The sequence below is a fragment of the Hermetia illucens genome, chromosome 1 (assembly GCF_905115235.1).
Source record: "Hermetia illucens chromosome 1, iHerIll2.2.curated.20191125, whole genome shotgun sequence".
NCBI classification, from domain to species: domain Eukaryota; kingdom Metazoa; phylum Arthropoda; class Insecta; order Diptera; family Stratiomyidae; genus Hermetia; species Hermetia illucens.
The window spans coordinates 215,296,100-215,317,324 of NC_051849.1; the positions used below are offsets into that span (position 1 = coordinate 215,296,100).

Below are 21,225 nucleotides of genomic sequence, written 5' to 3' on the forward strand. Positions count from 1 at the left end.
CCCAGCAAGAGCGGGGTACTAACACTTTCCAGCGTCCCCTGAATGTGACGCCGATTCCACCAGTCACCAGGGACGAGCTGCTGGAGATCTGCAGTCGAATAGGCGACAGCAAAGCCCCGGGTCTGGACGGCATACCGAATAAGGCGCTCAAAGTTGCCGTCAAATGTAGACTGGATATGTTCGCGGGGCTTTCCATCTTATCTTTCCAGCGACGTGGAAGCGGCAGAAGCTGGTGTTGCTGCCTAAGGCAGGCAAACCGCCAGGGGAACCGTCCTCCTATAGACCCATATGTCTTCTAGACACTATGGGGAAAATGTTGGAGCGGGTTATTTATAATAGACTACTCCCAGTCGTCGAGAACCAAGGCGGCCTTTCAGATAGGCAGTATGGGTTCCGCAAAGCCAGATCAACCATTGATGCCATCAAAATGGTTACTGGCTTGCCCGAAAATGCAATTCACGGAAGGGGTTCTACCAGTAAATATTGTGTGGTGGTCACCCTGGATGTGAGGAATGCATTTAACTTGGCCAATTGGAGCCTTATACGAAAGTCTCTGGCGACGATTGGTGTTCCCACCTACCTCGCCGCCATCATAGATAGCTATTTGCATGAGCGAACATTGTAGTATAATACCGATGATGGACCCAAGGAGTACGTTGTCTCCGCGAGTGTCCCACAGGGCTCTGTACTGGGCCCACTACTGTGGAACATCATGTACAATGATGTGCTTAACCTTCCGGTTCCGGAGGAGGCCACGGTAGTGGGTTACGCCGATGACATAGCACTGGTTGTAGTCGCAAAGCATCTCGAGGATGCTGAGTTGTACTCAAGCGAAGCAATCAGTGTTGTTAAGGCTTGGCTGGAGAGTGCTGGACTGACACTGGCTGAGGAAAAGACGAAAGCGGTCCTCATCACTAAGCGCCGCAAAAGAAATTACGCCTGCGTCAGAATCGGGAATCGTATCATCACTTCCAAGCCGGCCATCAAATACTTGGGGGTGATGATAGACGGAAAACTCAATTTTAAGCAGCACATAGAGCATACTTGTAAAAAAGCATCCACCACGAGTATGGCTCTGGCTAGGATGATGCCGAAGGTAGGAGGACCGCGGCATACTTGCAGGCTGCTCATAGCCAGGGTGGTGAGTTCTATTATGTTGTATGCAGTCCCAGTGTGGGGAAACGCGCTGGAGGTTTTAGGAAATGCATATAAACTGAGTACGGTTTACAGAAGAACAGCCTTAAGGGTATGTTCTGCTTTCAGGACCGTCTCAGACGATGCAGCGTTCGTCATCTCTGGAATGATGCCAATTGACATCCTGGCAACCGAAATGATGAACATTTATAACACCAGGTCCATCTCTCCCTTATCGCAGGTGAAAAAAGCCGAAAGAGAGAGATCCATAAGCAGGTGGCAACAGCGATGGGAAAAGTCAGAAAAGGGTCGTAGGACTTACAGGTTGATCCCTTTCATCAGGGAGTGGCTGGAGAGAAAGCATGGGGAGATCAATTATAATCTCACACAGTTTCTCACCGGCCATGGAGGATACCGTCAATACCTGTACAGGTTTAAATTGGACACCTCGCCTAATTGTCCAAACTGCGACGGGGTCCCGGAGGACCCAGCGCACGTATTCTTCCAATCTCCTAGGTTCGTGGAAGAAAGAAGGAACCTAGAGGAAACTCTAGGTGAAGTGCTATCACCGGAAAATTTTGTCCGGAGAATGGTAGCTTGCCAGGAAGACTGGGATGCGATCAATTCCATGATCACAGTGATCCGGGAGAAACTGCGAAAAGCAGAAGAAGGAAGGAAAGCGCGGTTACGAACCCCGTGGGAAGACGGAAGGAGACCTAGCTAAAGTAAGCTAACTCCGCCCCGTGATGTAATACCTAAAAGTGGTTCCACAGGGTAGGGGGGGAGTCGGGGTGGTTTTAGTGAATCCCACACTCTGGCGTGCCCAGGCCAGAGTCTTTTGAAGATTTCCACCTCCTCAAAAAAAACAAAAGGGCTATAACCGTTAGGAACTTTAGTATGTTCCCCACTTCCAGAAGTTTCAGCTTTGCATCTGGTATTAAGTGTTCTCCGAGATGTCTCGACCTACTTTGCACAAGTGCCGGACACTGTCCTAGGCCGTGTATAGAGGTTTCGTCCTCCTCCTCACAAAGTCTGCAGGCAGTGTCCATAGATATCCCTAGCTTCCCTAGGTGATAGTTCAGCCGACAATGACCAGTGAGAATTCCCACTATGATCCGGAGGTTCTTTTTAGTGAGGTTTAAGCAACCCTTTGTGCGTATGGGTTCATATCCCCCAATAAGCACCCTGGACTGCTCCATCCCTGGTAGGCCCGCCCAGTATAGTTCCCTCAACCGTTCCTCTTCATTTCTTAGATTCATAGCCATGACACCATTTCCGATTCCTGCTCCCTTCTTGGCTAGTTCGTCGAACCCAAAGTATCCAGACCTTGTTGGACGAACCGAGTGCATTCAGTCTCTCAAAACATTCCCGTACCAGTTTAGAGTTCACCTGGTTGGACTTAAGCGCCTTGATCGCTGCTTGACTATCGGTGAGAATAGCTATGTTCTGCCCCCTATAGTTCCTTTCCAGATTAAAGGAGGCACATTTGTCTATGGCATATATTTCCACCTGGAATATGCTAGTGTACCTGCCCATTGGCTCAAAGTTCATTTTCCTTGGACCAATGACGCCGGCACCCGTTCCCTCTGCTGTGAGGGATCCATCAGTGTACCAAGTAATCAGTTGCTGGTTTAAGCCGCATGTCGCAGCCACGCTCTTCAAGTTTGCCTTGTTACTTCAACGTGTTTCAAACTTCTTATCGAAGTGAAACCTCGTTGTCATGTTATCCCTTGGTATCAGTAATTCAGGATACCGCCTAGAAAGAATATCGATCTTCCTTCGATTTAGGCATCTCCCCGCCTCACTCATACTATCGGCCATCCTGAATATTGATCTCCTTGCCTGCATCTGTATTTGCAGATGGAGAGGGGTTAATCCCAGAAGGACCTCCAGGGATGCCGTTGGGCATATCCTCATTGTCCCACTGATACACACGAAAGCCAGCCTTTCGAGCTTATGCAATTCCCTGGTTTGTGTGCTGAGTTCGGTTCTTTCTGCCCAGATTACCGGTCCATAGGTAACCATTGGCCTTACTATTGCAGCATATATCCAAAGTAGTATCTTCGGGCTGCAACCCCATTTTTTTCCAGCTATGGATGTGCAAGTCATCAGAGCCCTCGTGGCTTTCCAACATGTGTCTTCCAGAGTAATTTTTGGTCCAGCGTAATTCCCAAATATTTGACCTCTTTTTCTCGTTTCACCTCCATATCATGTAATGTTATGGCTTTCAGGTGATCCAGCTTACGCCTCCTAGTGAATGGTACTATGGTGATTTTGGTTGGGTTGATCCGCAGTCCCACCTTCCTGCACCAGGCACTAGTACCCCTTAGTCCAGTTTGGATTCTATCACATAAGGTATCTTCATATTTGCCCCTACAGATTAAAACAATGTCGTCCGCGTAACCCTGGACTTGTATTCCAGTATTTCTTAACACGTCCAGGAGTTCATCCACTACCATACTCCACATCAGTGGCGATAGTAACCCACCCTGTGGACAGCCTTGAGTGGTGTTCATGATAATAGAATTTGTACCTGTTTGTACCTCTATTTGTCTGCTTTCTAGCATTTTGCCCATCCAGAGGGCCAGGGTGTTTCCCACTCCTTTGCGGCTCAGGGCATCCTGTATCTCTGTGTGCGATATGTTGTCGAATGTTCCTTCGATATACAAAAACGCGCACAGTGCAATTTCTTTTGTTTCTATGGCGTCCCGTAGTACCTCTGTCAGCTGATACAGAGCAGTTTCAGTTGACTGTCCTGCCCGGTAAGCGTGTTGCCAGTGATGTAGGCGATTACGCTTTAGAACGTTAGTTCTAATATAGTTGTCTATGACCTTCTCCACCGTTTTGAGTATGAACGATGTTAGGCAGATTGGTCTGAAAGATTTAGGGTGAAAAGGATCCTTTTTACCCGCTTCCGGAATAAAGACCACTTTTGCCCGTCTCCATGCCCTTGGTATGTAACCCAATGCTATGCTCCCCTTACCACCCTCAGAAGAGACTCTAAGATAATTCCTAGGCCTCTCCGGATAAGTGCTGGGAAAATGCCATCTACTCCGGGAGATTTCATTGGTTTAATGCTCATCTTAGCTTTGCTTCTGAGCATACCTCTTTTGCTAGTTTCCAGCTCTCCTTCCTTCTCCTTTTATTCGTTGTTGGGGTGTCAGCGGAATGTTGTCGCCTGCCACCGTGGAGTAGGACCTCGGGAAATGAGTTCTGAGAAGCAGGTGTACCCTGTCCTCCTCATTCTCTGTGAATGTCCCATCTTCCTTTTTCAAGCAGACAGAGGATATTCCCCCGTCTTTGGCTACAGCCTTGTATAGCCTGGTTGCTTCTGTGATCTGTTCGATTTCTTCACAGAATTCCCTGAAGCTGTTCCGTTTTGCTTCCCTGTCCCAACTTCTCCCTTCTTGAGTGTATTCACCTGGCTCTCAGTAATTCGGAGACGTGCCTCCCCCTGATTAACCAGTTTTTGTGCGGTACGGGGCCCCGCTTGTTTGGTTTTCGTTTTCTTTTCTTTTTTTGTACTCATTTGATTCCCACGAGTATGGGGGTTAAGAGGTCCGCCGTGCCACACCCCCCGTAGCACGGTAAGGTCTAACTTACTCAGTGAGACGACCAGGTATCAGTGAGGCTCCGTTCAAATACAGTCAGTTACCCCCGACTGCAAACTATCCAATGGGCACGGTTCGCATAACACCCTGGATTGGGGGAGGTGTTTTTCGACTCCCCAGTCTAGATGCGTAGCGTTTTGTTAATAGTAGGGTCACCTCGTACAGGGTGTGGCCACTTACTAACGGGCTTGGTAGACGAGAGGCTATGGGTCCGCAATTTTGACAGAGTTGAGGATAAAGACTTCATTGAAATAAGGCAATTATTAGAGAAGCCGTATAATTTCTTCTCTGGACGTGGACAATCTCTATGCGGTGCCGGTTGAGATAGTTGCATTTCCAGATTTTTGCAGTGACCAGTGAGTATTCCCACTATGATCGGGGGCTCTTCTTGGTGACGTTTAAACAATCTTTCGAGTGCATAGGCTTGTATCCCCCCATCAGCACCGTGGACTCTTCCATTCCTGGTAAGTTCGCCTAGTATGGGGTCGTCGCCGCTCCTTTCCTGGCCAGCTCACCGGCTACCTCTAGTCCAATTTGGCCTACCCGAAAGGTCTTTAAGGGCAATATCTATGGTAGAAAAAGAGAACCCTACCGCAGATGGAGCAACGACGTAACCAGGATGCCAAGCAGCTTTTAGGGATATCGAATTGGTGGACCTCGGCGCAAAACCGGGATGTCTAGAGTTCCTTATTAAGGCAGGCCCGTTGTTGCGCCGTTGATGATAATGAAGCGTGATATTCTACCCATTAATGCAAATGGGAAGAGTGCGATCACCAATCAAACTGAGAACCCTGGTTTTGATGGTGTTTATCTTTCCTCGGATTTTGTTTGCCTCATTCGCTTCTTTCCCAACAAATATGTTAAGCGTTTACAGTACAATCAAGAGCTCCAAATCACTTGTTTGTATGTGCATATGAGGCAGGAATTATGGACAGTCAGACTACCCAATGTCCTGCAAGTTTTCCTGCTATTTGACAGTGTATGTTTGTTCGGTTCTGACAATAAAAGCTTAGTTCGTCTAGCTGCATTAAGGCTTTGCCACTTGACATTATGAGAATCTTCCCAGTTTTTGTCAGCATGTTGAATCAAGAAACAGAGTTCAATTGGTTTTATAGTCCTGAACGAAGTGATCAAAGGTTTATTCAACGCTCTCAATGCAACTTGACTATCGCTGCAGATTGCGATGCTCTTGAGTCTCTAAAATCAATCTATGTTCGAAGTGATCACTCTGTGGGTCGTTAACTATCAAATCTGCCCGATTAATAACTTTGTTTGAAAACATGTTGGTCAACCTTGTTCACGACGCAAGGGACGAAGCCCGAAGGTGATCGCCGATGGCTTTCACCCATGGGCCCTGGAACAGGAAAGCAGAGAACAACGTAAAGAGGCGAAATCAATTAGAGGCTTTTGCGCGGCAGATATTCTTTTGGCCAAATAAGGTTCGTAGCTTTCGACCAATCGAAGAACTGACCTTCGTTAGTCTTACATTGACGCGTTGTAGGCCCTGGCACTATTGCCTCTCTGGCGCCGGATTTTTCGCAATATCTCCCGTTCCCGGCATCATATCGTGAAAATTCTTGAATTTCCGAAATCTGGGTCGCATCCTCTTTCGGTCGGGGTATCGCCAACGGGAATCCGACGCACCTATTCTTCCAATGTCAGAGGTTCGTGGAAGAAGAAGAAGGAGGAGCTTAGGGGCAACTCTTGGTAAAATACTATCACCGGAAAATTTTGGTGGCTTTTCAGGATCGAGATGCGATCAACTCCATGATCGCAAGGAAGACGCATTTATGATCGCCGGTGGTAGACGGAAAGAGACCTAGATAAGGAAAGCAAACCCCGCCCCGCGATGTAATGCTTAAAGGTGTTTCACGGGTTAGAGGCAGTCGGGGGTGGTTTTAGTGGGTGAAAATGCGAACGAGTGTAATGTTCGTACCTTTCGGAAAGGAGGATCTGCTTCAGTCGTAGACTTGACCTTTGTTACCTTGCACTGACGCGTTGTATGGCCTGGCACGTTAGCGAGGGGTACGCCCACAGCGATCATAGGTAATTATCTTCGAACTAGGGAAACAGTTACACAGTGGGCAAATACCATACACAAAGCCGTGAGGGACATCAAGCTGGTCCGTAAAGGCACTGGATGGCCAGACCTTCATGGAAGTTTGACTGGCCCAACCTAGTAAGGCTGGCAGTTTTGGTGGGTAAGAAACCCACACACTGATTGTATTACACAAAAGCTTGAGAAGAGATGAGAAGCAGAGAGAAGAGTATTCTGAAAGGCCTTGAATCTTTGACATTCCTAAAACCAATCTCTGTGCGAAGTGATCACCCAAAGGAATTAACTGTGAAACCTGCCCGATTAATAAATCTCAGAGCTTTTATATAAAATCATGGATCATGCACTCCCATTTTAGCAAAAGCTTGGACATATGCCCACTAAAAAAGGTGGGGACATGTACATAATTCACCGCGTCGACTCATTTACTTTTGCTTTTCGCACAACACATACTTTTCTCACTTGAAGTGCGAAATAAAAACAAATTGATGCAGCCACATTATACTCTGTATGCACAAATGTTCAGACCCTCAATCGAAAACGGGTGGAATAATTTTCACGTGTCATTTTGGAATCAACAGTCAAATCACATGACGCCATTTAAATTTATTTATATTCAATATATTCATAAATCTTTATATTTACTGTGAAATATAATATAAAAATGATATTAGAGGCGTCTAGTGTCCATTAAAATTTATCAACTGCCTGAACCATTAAGATACAATTCAGTAATTTCTATCTGAATGTGAATTATCTGAGCAAACTTTGGAAATTTGCCTTAAATTTTCGGACCTAGCAAGACTCATGTTGACTACGTATTGCAGACCATTGTCTTGGTTGTTAGTATTTTCAGTTATCACGAAAAGCGAACGATTTATTGAACTTTATGGACGTTTAAAAATATTTATTACTATTTATTCGGAATGTAAGAAGTATTAACACTTTTCATTGCCATAAGTTTAGGCGATCCTAGAATATTTCGCACGAGGATTTCGTCTCCATTCTGCTGTTTTATTTCAACCTTACATTCCGAAATAAATACAATTAACACTTAACCTCAACGTATGTTCTCCATATTTCTAATATAATTTCAAAAAAGATACAAGGGAAAGATATTGTGGAAAGAAGCTGATCCGCTCAGCGCATCATTCTAAAATCAACAGAGCCAACTATGAAATTGGAAGCTAGCTTAGCTTAGCTTAGAGGGTGAAACTTGGTCAGTCTTCACCAATGCAATTGGTAATCCCCTCTAAGAAAATTTAATAAAATAAATGAAATTTGATATAAAAACCACCTTCTGCTAAGTTCTATAATTTACCAAGCAAACATAGAAAGATAAAAACATGTTGCCACGGAACTCCTAATATTGCTGACCCTCGCCGCCTGTTTATTTGAGGCAAGTATGTAATTGATATGCGATATTTGCTTTTAATATTGCTACATTTCTTGACGTCGTCAGATACTCTATCTTTGATTAACATGATATTTATACACGTAGCCAGGTATTCACACTCAAGCGCAACCACCATTTTTTTTTAATAAAGAACGGCCAAAGTGGGTATTACTTTCAATACTTCCAGACCAACCTGTACACAAAACAACGTTTACTTTTCCTCCTTGGCTATAATTAGCACTATAAGACGGCAGTTAACCAATCTAACTATAAATGCATGGAGAATAGATTTTAGTACTTTTCTGGGAATATGATGTGATTTGCGAAATCAGTTCAATTAGTATCGCTTAGCTTCTCGGTAACTAAATGTTGTCTCCGCCGTTCGGAACAGTGACGAGAAATAGAAAATTTTATATTAAAGGACTTGATCCATCGCCGTGAATCGCGTCGTCCTAGGATCTTGGTCCTTTTTCATTCACATTCCTGGTAAAAGTGACCCTAATGTGAGAGTGATATTCAAAAAAAGACGGGAGTTCAGTGAATCGAAATGTCACCTTATGCAACCGAAATGCAGATAGAACAAACACAGTTACGTGCAGAATCTCCAACGAAATCGTCTGAGAAAACCAATTTTCAGTTTAATAGGATAGCTAAGTTGTAAGTTATCTGAAAATACAGATTGTCTTAAATCGAAAGGATGAATCGATCCCCCGTTCCTTATAGAAACCATCAACGAGTTAAGTCCCTCTTTCTGAATAAGGTAACCGACTATCGGGATTCAAAGTAACTGAGTCGGCATAGACCCACAACGTTTATTAAACGGAAGCAATGTTAGCGTAATCCTAAAACACCCATCTGGGTTTCCTTGTCAACCACGGTCACAAATCCTCGTAAATCTGGAACACAATATTCGACCCCTTCCTATACAGGTCTATCATGCAGTAATTCAACGGTTTTCTAGTGTATGAAGGTAACGAAGGGTGGCTTTCCCGATGATAGACACATCCTCACTACTTCGGCGTCGTCCCCCAATCTTCCTTTTGGTCGCAAGGGGTCTTCATCAAGCCTTATCAAATGACCAAACTGCCCCGACTCGCTGACCTTGAATGATTCTTCAAATAACATAAGACTTTCATTATGACAGAGACGGCAGAAAGGCATGTCCCTTTATCATAACCTGTGAATCTTTCCTCTGTCTCAGGCCCCTCTCCTGTACGAAGATTTCTTCGACAGACTATCTAAAGTCCTAACCGTATTGTTCCTCTCTCTTCCTTTCATCTTCGGCGTCACCCTCTAATTCTCGCTAAACCTTCCCAGAAACCACTTAAATCGTTGCTTTTCCCAATCCTCTCATGTCCCCACTTACGTTGCTTCTGACGCCCATCGCCCCTCCCCCCTCCTTGTCGTGTCGGCCAATTTTCGAATTTCCAAAGACTGAACTCTGTCTCGGTGCAAAATCAGCTGGTCCCCTCTCCTCTTCCTACTAACACGCGACTAAGCCTCAGCAACTTCTTTATACATATATCATTCCGACAGATCTCCTTGCTTCTCTTCCCCTTTCCTAAGTCCCTGCGCTCTTACCCATTCCGCTTCACTAATGTAGCCCACGAAAATCTTCCTCAAAAACTAACTGCCAGGAAAAAGTCCCTGTCTTGTGGAAACCGGGCTGTCCCTTTTTTTAAAAAAAAAACGCTACGTCCCTGAGTCAAACCTCTTATAGTTAATTCTAGAAAAGAATTTCTGGCCAGCGTTGAAGCCTTACTGGAGTGCGGAAACCTCAAATTATCCTGCTCTCACATCCGCAATCCCGTTCAGCTCCTTCCTCCTTCCATCGAATTTGCTGGTTCCTTTGTTTTGCTAACTCCCCCCAACTGTCATCAGTGTATGTTCTCCCTCCCACGACTGGATGCACTATACTCTGTATTTCCTGCCACCCCCCCCCCCCCTCTTGCTCCTTTCCTAGTCAAGACCCTCTGCGGTCGTCAGCAACCTTTAACAGGTCGTTTACAATAAGGGGTCTGATGTCCCCGAAGAGCCCCAGTGAATAGTTCTCATCCCCTAGCTTTCATTTTACCTCCGTCCTAGGTAGTAACCTTTAGAAAGCCTCTCGGCGAAGAGCGAACCGTGAATGACCGGTACACATCGGGACACACATCTGGGGCACACTGGTCGCCCTCTGCCGACGTCGACGGCGTGATGTAAGCCTATCTCTGTCAAGGTGGTAGCTGTCAGGAGCCAGCACCTTCGGGATCCTGGTCGGGTAGTGTCCATTGAACTGGTGTGAGTAGACCGCGTTGCCCCGAGCGAGCGCTGATCGGTCCGTGACTTCCGGAATCAGCGAACTGGGGTAAGGGCTGTGTCCCCGAGGATATACCCGTTCCTGACTATTGTAGCCTGCTCCCTTGCACACGATACGCTGGTGAATTTTCCATGGAGAATAAATCCAAATAAGAAAAAACGACGAAATAGCAGGGAAGGAGGCAGGCGCAGCACAAATGCGTCGTTCACTACAGCGATCAGCTAAAGAGGCACCGAGGTCTGAAATACCCGATGTGACACCGGGACGTCCAAATAAAGAGAAAGTCTTAACAAATCGCGCGACTAACGGTGCGGGGACGGCAACTCCAATATCCTGCAGTGCCCTGTTCCGAAAAAAAAGCCCAGTCAGAACCGCTAGTCCCGAGCAGGTGGATTTGGACATAAACCAAGTAGAAGTTCAGTCAACCGCCCTAGCTAGAGGGGGGGGGGGATAAGTCTTTTGTTTCTAGTCTAGAGCCTCTGGTCTCTAGAAATCCAAGATCTTGACTGCCTCACAGATAACCAATGCCTGGATAGGTACCACCTCTGTAAATGCTTGTGGCCAAAAGCTCGCCGCGGTGGAAGTTTCCAAGCAATATGCGAGAAAACTCCTTAGCAGGGGGGGAAATAAAAATTGGATGGAATAGTCTCCAGCAAGTGCTACAGGTGTCTGGTCTATGAACACACGTCAACAACATACAGGGGACCGGACAAGAGAACAGCATGCCGATGATGCGGTCAGGTCGGTTCCCAAGCGAAGACCTGAAATGAAAGTGAAAGTTGTATTCTCTGCAGGGATCGTGGCGTGTTTGGTGAGAACATCACACACATTGCGGCCTCGGAACGATGTCCAATCTTTAGGACGAAACTGAAACGGGCTAGGGCGCTTTCTATAAATTAACATACACCGGAGTGCAACCTCTTACAGCTGCTGGCGCAGTTCGCTATGGAGGTAAAGGCTGATCTAGTGCTAATCAGCGAACAATACCGGAGTCATGCCCGGCTTCATTTCATCTCGACTTATCGGGTAACGCTGCCATCTGGGTTCGGGACGACGTTCGATTTCGTGCTCTTGCCCAAGGCCTTGGGAATCACTTTTGCGTCGGAATCTGAGTGAGTCTTGGAGGACTCCTCGGCAAGTGATCACCAGTGCATCCCTTTTGAGGTGGTTGACGCTACTTGCTTGCTGCTTGTGAATTGTCGCGAGAGTGAACATCGGGAAATTCGTCGGAACTTTTGAAATAGGCAGAATCGTGTTGGAGGCCGTGGTAGCGTTACAGCTGATACCGTTGTAAACTTAGCGATAAACCTGATAACGACAGCGTGTGAGGTTTCCATGCCCAGAGGAGCCCCAGCCGTGACAAGCCTTCTATGTTCGCGGTTAGTTACAACGTTTACACGCCAATGAGGAGGCATGTGCGACAAAGGCTGAGTATAGATCAGCAAAAAGGAGACCCCGCAACGCGATCAATAAAAAAAGCTTGCGGCTGGCAGAGCATGGGGCTTGGCTATAAGCTTGTTACACGGAAAATCGGGGCTCTGCGGAGGCCCTGCATACTAAGAACTGACCAGATGGACCGCATTGTACGAACACTATTCCCCAGACACCCTGTACGGGCTGATGTCAATAGCGCGGAAAGCGTCGAGTATTCCCCCTTTTCACAATAAGGGAACTCGAAGAAACAGTTCTCACTATGAAAAACAAGAAGGCGCCAGTTCGCGATGATATTCCGGCGGAACTTTACAAACTGGTGTTCCGCCAACGGCCACACTTACTGCTTGGGGAGTTCAACGCTTGTTGGAAGGAGTGAATTTTTCCTTGTCGCTGGAAGGTGACCATACTCGCGTTGATCACCAGGGGCAAAGAAGACCCGGAGCTCCCGTCTGCATACCGACCGCTGTGTATGCTTGACACGGCCGGAAAAGTCCTCCAAAGCTCAGCGGGAGTAGACTCGCTGAAGCGATCCGCCGAGGACTTATCCCCAAGGTAGTTCAGGTTCAGAACAGGGAGATCAACAGTGGATGCTGTTATAGAGGTCGTGGATGCCGTTTATCGAACCAAGGCACGCAGCTCCTCATAAGGCTTGATGTCAGAAATGCCATCAATTCCGTAAGATAGAGAGACATGCTAGGCACATTAGGCAACGTTCAATGGGTCAACGTTATCAGCCAATGGAGAGCTGCGTTATGAAATTGCTTCACGTATTAACGCAACCTGGATGAAGTGGCGTTCCACAGCTATCCTTTGTGGTATCCTTTGTGATCGACGTATCAACGAACATCTCAAATCTAAAATTTACCGCAATGTCGTCCGTCCAGTTGCTCTCTATGGTTCTGAGTGTTGGCCGACCACAAAAGACAATGAACGCCGTCTTGCGGTAATGGAGACGAAGATGCTACGTTGGACTAGTGGCGTCACACGTTTAGATCACATCCGAAATGAGGATATCCGCGATCGTTATGGGGTTGCACCGATCGTGGAAAAGTTGCGAGAGAGGCGTCTTCGATGGTATGGTCACACAATTCGCGCAAACGAGGATTCACTTGCCAAGATTGGTCTGAACATCGAAGTCGATGGTAAACGACCAAAAGGCAAACCTAAGCAACGGTGGCTTGATACGCTGGATGGGGATCTGAAAGCCTCGAGATTGCACCCAGATTAGGCATTCGATAGAGCCAAATGGCGAAGCCGATCACGACGAGCCGACCCCGCTTGTGAACGGGACAAAGGCTGAAGAAAAAGAAGAATGCTCGAATCGAAGATTAGCTTCTTGGAGCAAATCAAAGCACCAGCGGACTGGGCTGCAGCTGGAGTCTCGGGCTGCCGCCGGAGTCTCGGTCTTGAGTCGGCTAATGACTCTGCGCGGCTCATCGAATTTAGACCCATAGCTGAACCGTACGCACGGTGACATTGATTACTTCCTTGCCCAATTTCTAAGCGGGCATGAAGGCTTTCAGTCTTACCTGCACAGGATTGGGAAAGCGTCATCTCCTGATTCTGTGTTCTGCAATGGAGTGGTGGACGACGCTGAGCATGATTTTTCTCTTGTGAAACGTGGAGCGCCTTTCGTCAGCAGCTTTATGCAGACGCAGGGGAGTTCTCTCCAGACAACATTGTCAAAGAAATGCTGAAGAACACTGGCAACTGAAGTCGTATTGCGCATAATGTTCGGGCTCTCCTTGTTGCGAAGAAGATTGAATTCGATCGGCGGATAGGCCGGATTATTAGGGGTTCCCTGAACTAACAACTCCCTTCCTCCCCTCAACTTCCGTTGGTGAAAAGGTTGATAACTCTTTAATTCATTTTCCCAAGAGACTTACCACTCATTCAGTGTATGTTACCATTCTTTACGAGAAGCCAGCTTCCTTGAGTCCTCTCCCTTGTGTTTGTGGATGGTTTTGCGTTCCTTAGGAAGGAGAACAACAGAGGTCACGCCCTGCAAAACTCCCCGTATCTGAACTTGCGCCACCGAAAAAGCTAAGTTTCTACTCAAACGTTTAGCTTTGCCTCTATAATCGTCTCTAGCACTCTAGTGTCCCATAAAGCAGGAAGCGGCCGCCCAAATAATCTCTTAACTTTCGCAAGATCTGGCTCGGTACATGGGTAGAATTTTCTGGTGTATCTGGCATATTTAACCATCCCCAAAATCGAAGGTTTTACGCTTCAACTCGATGAACAGCATCCACAACCTCCGTGGCAGCATCCATTGTAGATCTCCCTTCTCTGAAGCTGAAATGAAGGCGTTTATGAACCAGCAAGTCTGCCCCTGATGAACTTTTTCGAGTACCTTACCTATACATAGTGGTCGATATGCAGACGGGAGCTCGGAGCTAGTTTGTGAACCTCTGACAAGATATCATCAGGATATGAGGTCTTCTTATTTTTCATATAAAGGACTGACTTTTCCAGTTTTTCATGCCCAAAACTAAGCCTTTCACGCTTACAATACGAATGGGATGCAGTCCATCTGTTCGAATTTAAATGAACATGGTTTGGGCAGAGCTCCGATTCTTTACGGGACCAGTTTACAACCAAGCTGACTATGCTCCAGGATAAGGATCATAACTGAACTTACAACAACGTCAGCTGCAGTCGCTTCACACATATTATTATTATTATTCTGTTAAGGGAAAGTCGCACCGCGTCCTTGAAGAACTATTGTGCCCCTTTTACTGGTTATAGTGTACCTGTTGATCATAGTATCTCAAGCAGGCCTGTAACCGTTAGGAACTTCAGTATGTTCCCCACTTCCAGAAGTTTCAGCTTTGCATCTGGTATTAAGTGTTCTCCCAGATGTATCGACCTACTTTGCACAAGTGTCGGACACTCTCCCAGGACGTGTATAGAGGTTTCGTCCTCCTCCTCACAGAACCTGCAGGCAGTGTCCGTAGATATCCCTAGTTTCCCTAGGTGATAGTTCAGCGGACAATCACCAGTGAGAATTCCCACTATGATTCGGAGGTTCTTTTTGGTAGGGTTTAAGCAATCCTTTGTGCGCATGGGTTCGTATCCCCCAATAAGCACCCTGGACTGCTCCATCCCTGGTAAGTCCGCCCAATATAGTTCCCTCAACCGTTTCTCTTCATTTCTTACATTCATAGCCATGAAACCATTTCCGATTCCACAGAAGGGTTCTGGCCCGTGTAAAGGCCTCCCTGCTCCCCTCTTGGCTAGTTCGTCCGCTGCCTCGTTGCCTTCCAACCCAGCACGGCCTGGAACCCAAAGTATCCAGACCTTGTTGGACGAGCCGAGTGTATTCAGTCTCTCAAGGCATTCCCATACCAGTGTAGAGTTCACCTGGTTGGACCTAAGTGCCTTGATCGCTGCTTGGCTATCGGTGAGAATAGCTATGTTCTGCCCCCCTGTAGTTCCTTTGCAGATTAAAGGAGGCACATTTGTCTATGGCGTATATTTCCGCCTAGAATATGCTAGTGTACCTGCCCATTGGCTCAAAGTACATTTTCCTTGGACCAATAACACCGGTACCCGCTCTCTCTGCTGTGAGGGATCCGTCAGTGTACCAAGTAATCAGTTGCTGGTTTAAGCCGTATCTCGCAGCCACGCTCTCCCAGTTTGCCTTGTTACTCCAACGTGTTTCAAACTTCTTATCGAAGTGAAACCTCGTTTTCATGTTATCCCTCGGTATCAGTAATTCGGGATACCGCCTAGAAAGGATATCAATCTTCCTTCGATTTAGGCAGCTCCCCGCCTCGCTCATACTACCGGCCATCCTGAATATTGATCTCCTTGCCTGCATCTGTATGTGCAAATGGAGAGGGGTTAATCCCAGAAAGACCTCCAGGGATGCCGTTGGGCATGTCCTCATTGTCCCACTGATACACACGCAAGCCAGCCTTTGGAGCTTATGTAATTCCCTGGCTTGTGTGCTGAGTTAGGTTCTTTCTGCCCAGATTACCGCTCCATAGGTAATCATTGGCCTTACTATTGCAGTATATATCCAAAGTAGTATCTTCGGGCTGCAACCCCATTTTTTTCCCGCTATGGATCTGCAAGTCATCAGAGCCCTCGTGGCTATCCGACAAGTGTTTCCGACATGTGTCTTCCAGGGTAATTTTTGGTCTAGCGTGATTCCCAAATATTTGACGTCTGTTTCTCGTTTCACCTCCATATCAAGTAATGTTATGGCTCTCAGGTGATCCAGCTTACGCCTCCTAGTGAATGGTACTATGGTGGTTTTGGTTGGGTTGATCCGCAGTTCCACCTTCCTGCACCAGGCACTAGTAACCCTTAATCCAGTTTGGATTCTATCACATAAGGTATCTTCATATTTGCCCCTACAGATTAAAACAATGTCGTCCGCGTAGCCCTGGACTTGTATTCCAGTATTTGTTAACACGTCCAGGAGTTCATCCACTACCATACTCCACATCAGCGGCGATAGTACTCCACCCTGTGGACAGCCTTGAGTGGTGTTCATGATAATAGAATTTGTACCTGTTTTTATCTCTATTTGTCTCCTTTCTAGCATTTTGCCCATCCAGAGTGCCAGGGTGTTTCCCACTCCTTTGCGGCTCAGGGCATCCTGTATCTCTGTATGCGATGTGTTGCCGAATGCTCCTTCGATATCCAAAAACGCACACAGTGCAATTTCTTTGGTTTCTATGACGTCCCGTAGTACCTCTGTCAGCTGATACAGAGCAGTTTCAGTTGACCGTCCTGCCCTGTAAGCGTGTTGACAGTGATGTAGGGGATTACGCTTTAGAACGTTAGTTCTAATATAGTTATCTATGACCTTCTCCGCCGTTTTGAGTACGAACCATGTTAGGCAGATTGGTCTGAAAGATTTAGGTTGAAAAGGATCCTTTTTACCCCACTTTTGCCCGTCTCCATGCCCTTGGTATGTAACCCAGTGCTATGCTCCCCCTTACCACCCTCAGAAGAGACTCTAAGATAATTCCTAGGCCTCTCTAGATAAGTGCTGGGGAAAATGCCATCTGCTCCGGGAGATTTCATTGGTTTAAAAGTTCCCACTGCCCATCTTAGCCTAGCTTCTGAGCATACCGCTGGTCACAAATGTTGGAGTGTTCCCTACGTTGTATATTTCTAACTTATTGCTAAGAATAAATTCGAGAAGGTACTCACCTCTACGATTGGTGTCCCTGCTTCCTCACACTTCGTGATGGGCGTTGGCATCGCAGCCGAGAAGAAGTGGTAACGCCCTCTCCTCGCAATACTTCGTCAGCTTTGCGACTTGTTCCGGTGGAGCCCGGCTCTCGTCTCCTGGGAAGTATCCCGATGCTACAACTGCCTCTCGAGTGCTCCTCCCGTCTTCAAATGAGACTTGGATAGCCACAAGGTCCCCGGTTAAGAACTCTGAAAGACAAATGTATTTTAAATTACGTTTGAGAATTATGGAAGCTCTTGGTTTTTCACAAGAGGAATCCCAAATTACCTGCATGCTTCCTCCTTGCAGGCCGCGAATCTGCCCCCGGTACACCCAGGGCTCCTGAGCCAGCACTATTCCAATGTTCTCCTTAGAATTTGCCCTTGCAATCACTGCAGATGCAGCTCTCGCATGGTGGAGGTTTATCTGGGCTATCTTAGTGCTGGCCATTGACTCCGTTATTGTTTGGAGCTCTTCTCCACTGTCGGAGTGTCACCCTCCTCCTCCGACATGGCGCTTTCCTGCGCATCGCTGTCCACCCTGAGCCCTAGGAGCCCTAGGTCTAGGTCGTCCAGCTTCTGCTCTTCACTAGACCGCAGGTCTATTTCCCTGGTTGATCCAGTTTTTTCCGCCTCTATGGCTTTCGAGACTTCTTCAGGGACCTCGGTAAGTTTTCCACCCGACGCCTCCTCCGAGGTCTCTTTCCTCGGGGTTTCCCTGTGCACATGCACGAGTATGTTGCCAAATCGGTAGTTGATATGACAACTCCGACGTTTAATTGCCTCCAGGGATCGGTCATCTACCCCGATCGTGAGGAGTTTGCCCTTGCCCTCTACCTTGCTTATGAAGACTCTCCAAAGTCGAGTATGGAGATCTTCATTCTAAGCAATTAGGAGTCTCATAAGGTCTTCCTTTGGCCTTTGGCAGAAAAACTGTCGCCATGTGGGCTCCTGGTATATCATCCCCAGCACATGTTGACAGTTCCACCCCTTCCCAGCCTGGCAATCTAGGAACTATGGTTCTAACCCATTCTGCGGTGCCTTCCGTCGCACAGTCCACCAGTATAAGGCCTGGTCGAAAGCGTATCCCGGTGAACACCAGTTTCGACGTCCAACCTTTAATCATCTGCTGATTTTCTGCTCCTCCCGTGTGAGTATTTGCTAGGGAAACCTTTTTGGTAGTATGGCCAGTTGAATGCCCTTGACCACACTAGCATAGCTGATGGCGGGATTCCTGGGTCCTGCCTTCACTCCTGACCTGCCCGGATTTTCTCCTCCCTTGGGTTCAGGTTTGGATTTTTTGGGAGCATTCCCTTCATGCGGGCTGATCTCTGCTACTCCCCGCTTTCTCGGTTCCGGTAGAGATGACTTAGGTCTATCGTGAGCCTTCTTAAGGGCCTCTTCTGGTTTCATACCTTCCTTCAGATAGCGCAGGTACCATTTAACCCCGACGCAACTGAGACCTGTCTCCTTCCTGACGTCTGTTATATTTATCTCAGACGTGCTTTTGCTGGTCCCTGCTCTTTAAGCAGTGGTGTTGGTTGGCTGTTGTCCTCACAGTATACCAATGCTCACCTTGGATCCACTGCTTGACGTTCCAACTTCTCCCTTCTTAGGTGTAGTCACCTGGCTCTCAGTAATTCGGAGACGTGCCTCCGCCTGATTAACCAATTTTGGTGCGGTACGGGGCCCCGCTTGTTTGGTTTTCGTTTTCTTTTCTTGTTTTGTACTCATTTGATTCCCACGAGTATGGGGGTTAAGAGGCCCGCCGTGTCATAGCCCCCCGTAGCACGGTAAGGTCTAACTTACTCACTGAGGCGACCAGGTATCAGCGAGGCTCCGTTCGAATACAGTCAATTACCCCCGACTGCAAACTATCCAATGGGCACGGTTCGCATGACACTCTGGATTGGGAGAGATGTTTTTCGACTCTCCAGTCTAGATCCGTAGCGTTTTGTTAATAGTAGGGTCACCTCGTACAGGGTGTGGCTAACACCACTCACTAACGGTCTTGGTAGACGAGAAGCTTGGCCCCTGAAAAGGCACACACCGTCCCAGAAGAGAGACAGCTCATCCTCAGAGAGAGATAGGTTGGGCCTCAGAAAGCTATGTTCCGCATCAGTCTATCCTGCAGTGACTGCTTGACCCCGCTGCACACATATAGGTTGGTGTCATATTTTTCATTCAAAAAAGATACCGCGTACGTAACTTGCTTTCCCGGCCTTCTGGTTACCGAAACGTTGATGTGATGCCTCCCACTTACGCTTACTTTAGAAGTATTGATTTGCTGATCGTAAAATACATTACTAATATAAACCATCACGTAGCGCATGATATTGGAAAGTTTGGTGGAAATCCTACTATTAATAAAAAACCAAAACACAATGGAATTTTAGCAGTGATTACAATATATCATATATCTCCTCTTTTCAGACCAAATGGGGGAGACGACGACGACGAAAGCTATGGCGGTGTCTCAGACGATCCCGATGCGGCCAATTTAAAACCTCGGCGACAACATTGGGCCAACAAAATGCAATTTGTCCTAGCGTGCATTGGTTACTCAGTGGGTTTAGGAAACGTTTGGCGGTTTCCATATTTATGTTATAAAAGCGGTGGAGGTGAGTCTTCTTTCAAGTAAGCCCTTTCCCCTCCCCTACTCAGTTTCAAAACAGAACGGATGCCAATTACAGCAAAAGATATTTTGATGCAGATTCAGATTCAAGATCACTTGACTTGTTGAGTAAATTATTTACACGAATGGTCTGAAATTTACATTTTCCGTTCTGACAATAATATTTGTTTCAATGCACTTTAACTAGTGCTAATGAATGGCGGCATGTGAATCTTAAGAAGACGCACTTGAGCTCAACTTGAAGTAACTTTGTTGAAGCAGAAATCACAGAAGGGAAGCACGGAATGATTCCGTCATGGTGTCACCACGAACATCACACATATCTCACATGTCCATTCAATGCATGATAAAATCTTCAATTTCCGTTTTGTGGTTGGATGCAAATGAACAATGCAAAGGAAGTGTTTTTCGCTTTAACGTTGATGTTTATATCTTTCTTTTGAAGATACATTTGCATTCTCAGTCAACGTTCAATTGAGGATTTTTAAGATTTTTTTTATTTTTGACTCTTCCAGGTGTATTCCTTATACCGTACTTGATCATCTTAGTCATATGTGGTATTCCAATGTTGTTCATGGAGTTAGCAGTTGGACAATACACAGGTCGAGGACCCATAGGAGCCTTAGGGCAAATCTGTCCCCTGTTCAAAGGTAAGTCCAGTAAATGTATCTTAAAACTTCAAGCACTATCGCGTGATAGGTTCAATTAACTAATTGACTGAGCAAACATAAATCAAAATAGTCATCACGTAATCCGCGTCATATATCACGCATTTAGTGTATTTGTGTCGTTTAAGTACAGAACTATTGACTCAGAATAATATTAATTGCCGAAATTTCCGGCATTCTGGAACGATAGCAAGCACAAAAGCCGGGGGCGACAGTTCTAATTCCAAACGAATTAAAGAACTAAATAACCTAATTCACGACAAATATAGAAAAGCCGCCAATAACCGCCCTCAATCATGAAAGGATTTTTATGGAAGCTTTCAAAAGTAAATCAAGGAGTGTTCCCCAATCCAACAAGACTCGGCCACGTTTATCGCTCGTGATAAGAATTCAATGGAAAATATGTTATAAATATGCCCAGACACACTCGTTCTAGTCTAGATTAATATGCCGAAAACGTTCTATAGATTCTCCAGAAGCCGCTTCAAAGCCAAACTCAAATCCAACTCGATTGACGAAATAATGCACGACATTGTTTGCAATAAATCGTGACGAATGAATTGAGCTTCAGCGTCAATGGAGGAAAATTACTGTTGTTGGAAAAACCAATATTGGATAAATGGAATTTTCTTTTGAAATTGCATTGAGCACTCATATCGCTCTGTCTTATTGACTAGAGCTATAAAGACAGCAATAAATCGCGACTATGGATCTAGTGAGCAAATAAATAAATTAGTTTTGAAGTTCTGACTATTCCGGCACCTGTTCACTGACGGAAATTACACATTTAGTCTTGCTGCAA

General features: G+C 46.4%; 1 protein-coding gene across 4 annotated transcripts in view; it reads left to right on the forward strand.

The window, feature by feature from the left end:
* Nucleotides 1–21,225, forward strand: part of LOC119651308 (sodium- and chloride-dependent GABA transporter ine) — a 77,113-nt gene that overhangs the window by 45,995 nt on the left and 9,893 nt on the right. For 3 of the 4 annotated variants that reach the window (XM_038054839.1, XM_038054847.1, XM_038054855.1), the window contains 2 exons: nucleotides 19,554–19,741; nucleotides 20,271–20,405. In XM_038054839.1, coding sequence (XP_037910767.1) covers nucleotides 19,554–19,741; nucleotides 20,271–20,405 — 323 coding nt within the window. Of the gene's footprint in view, nucleotides 1–8,452; nucleotides 8,855–19,553; nucleotides 19,742–20,270; nucleotides 20,406–21,225 lie in introns of those variants that run through there. The other variant, XM_038054864.1, reaches the window with a different exon arrangement.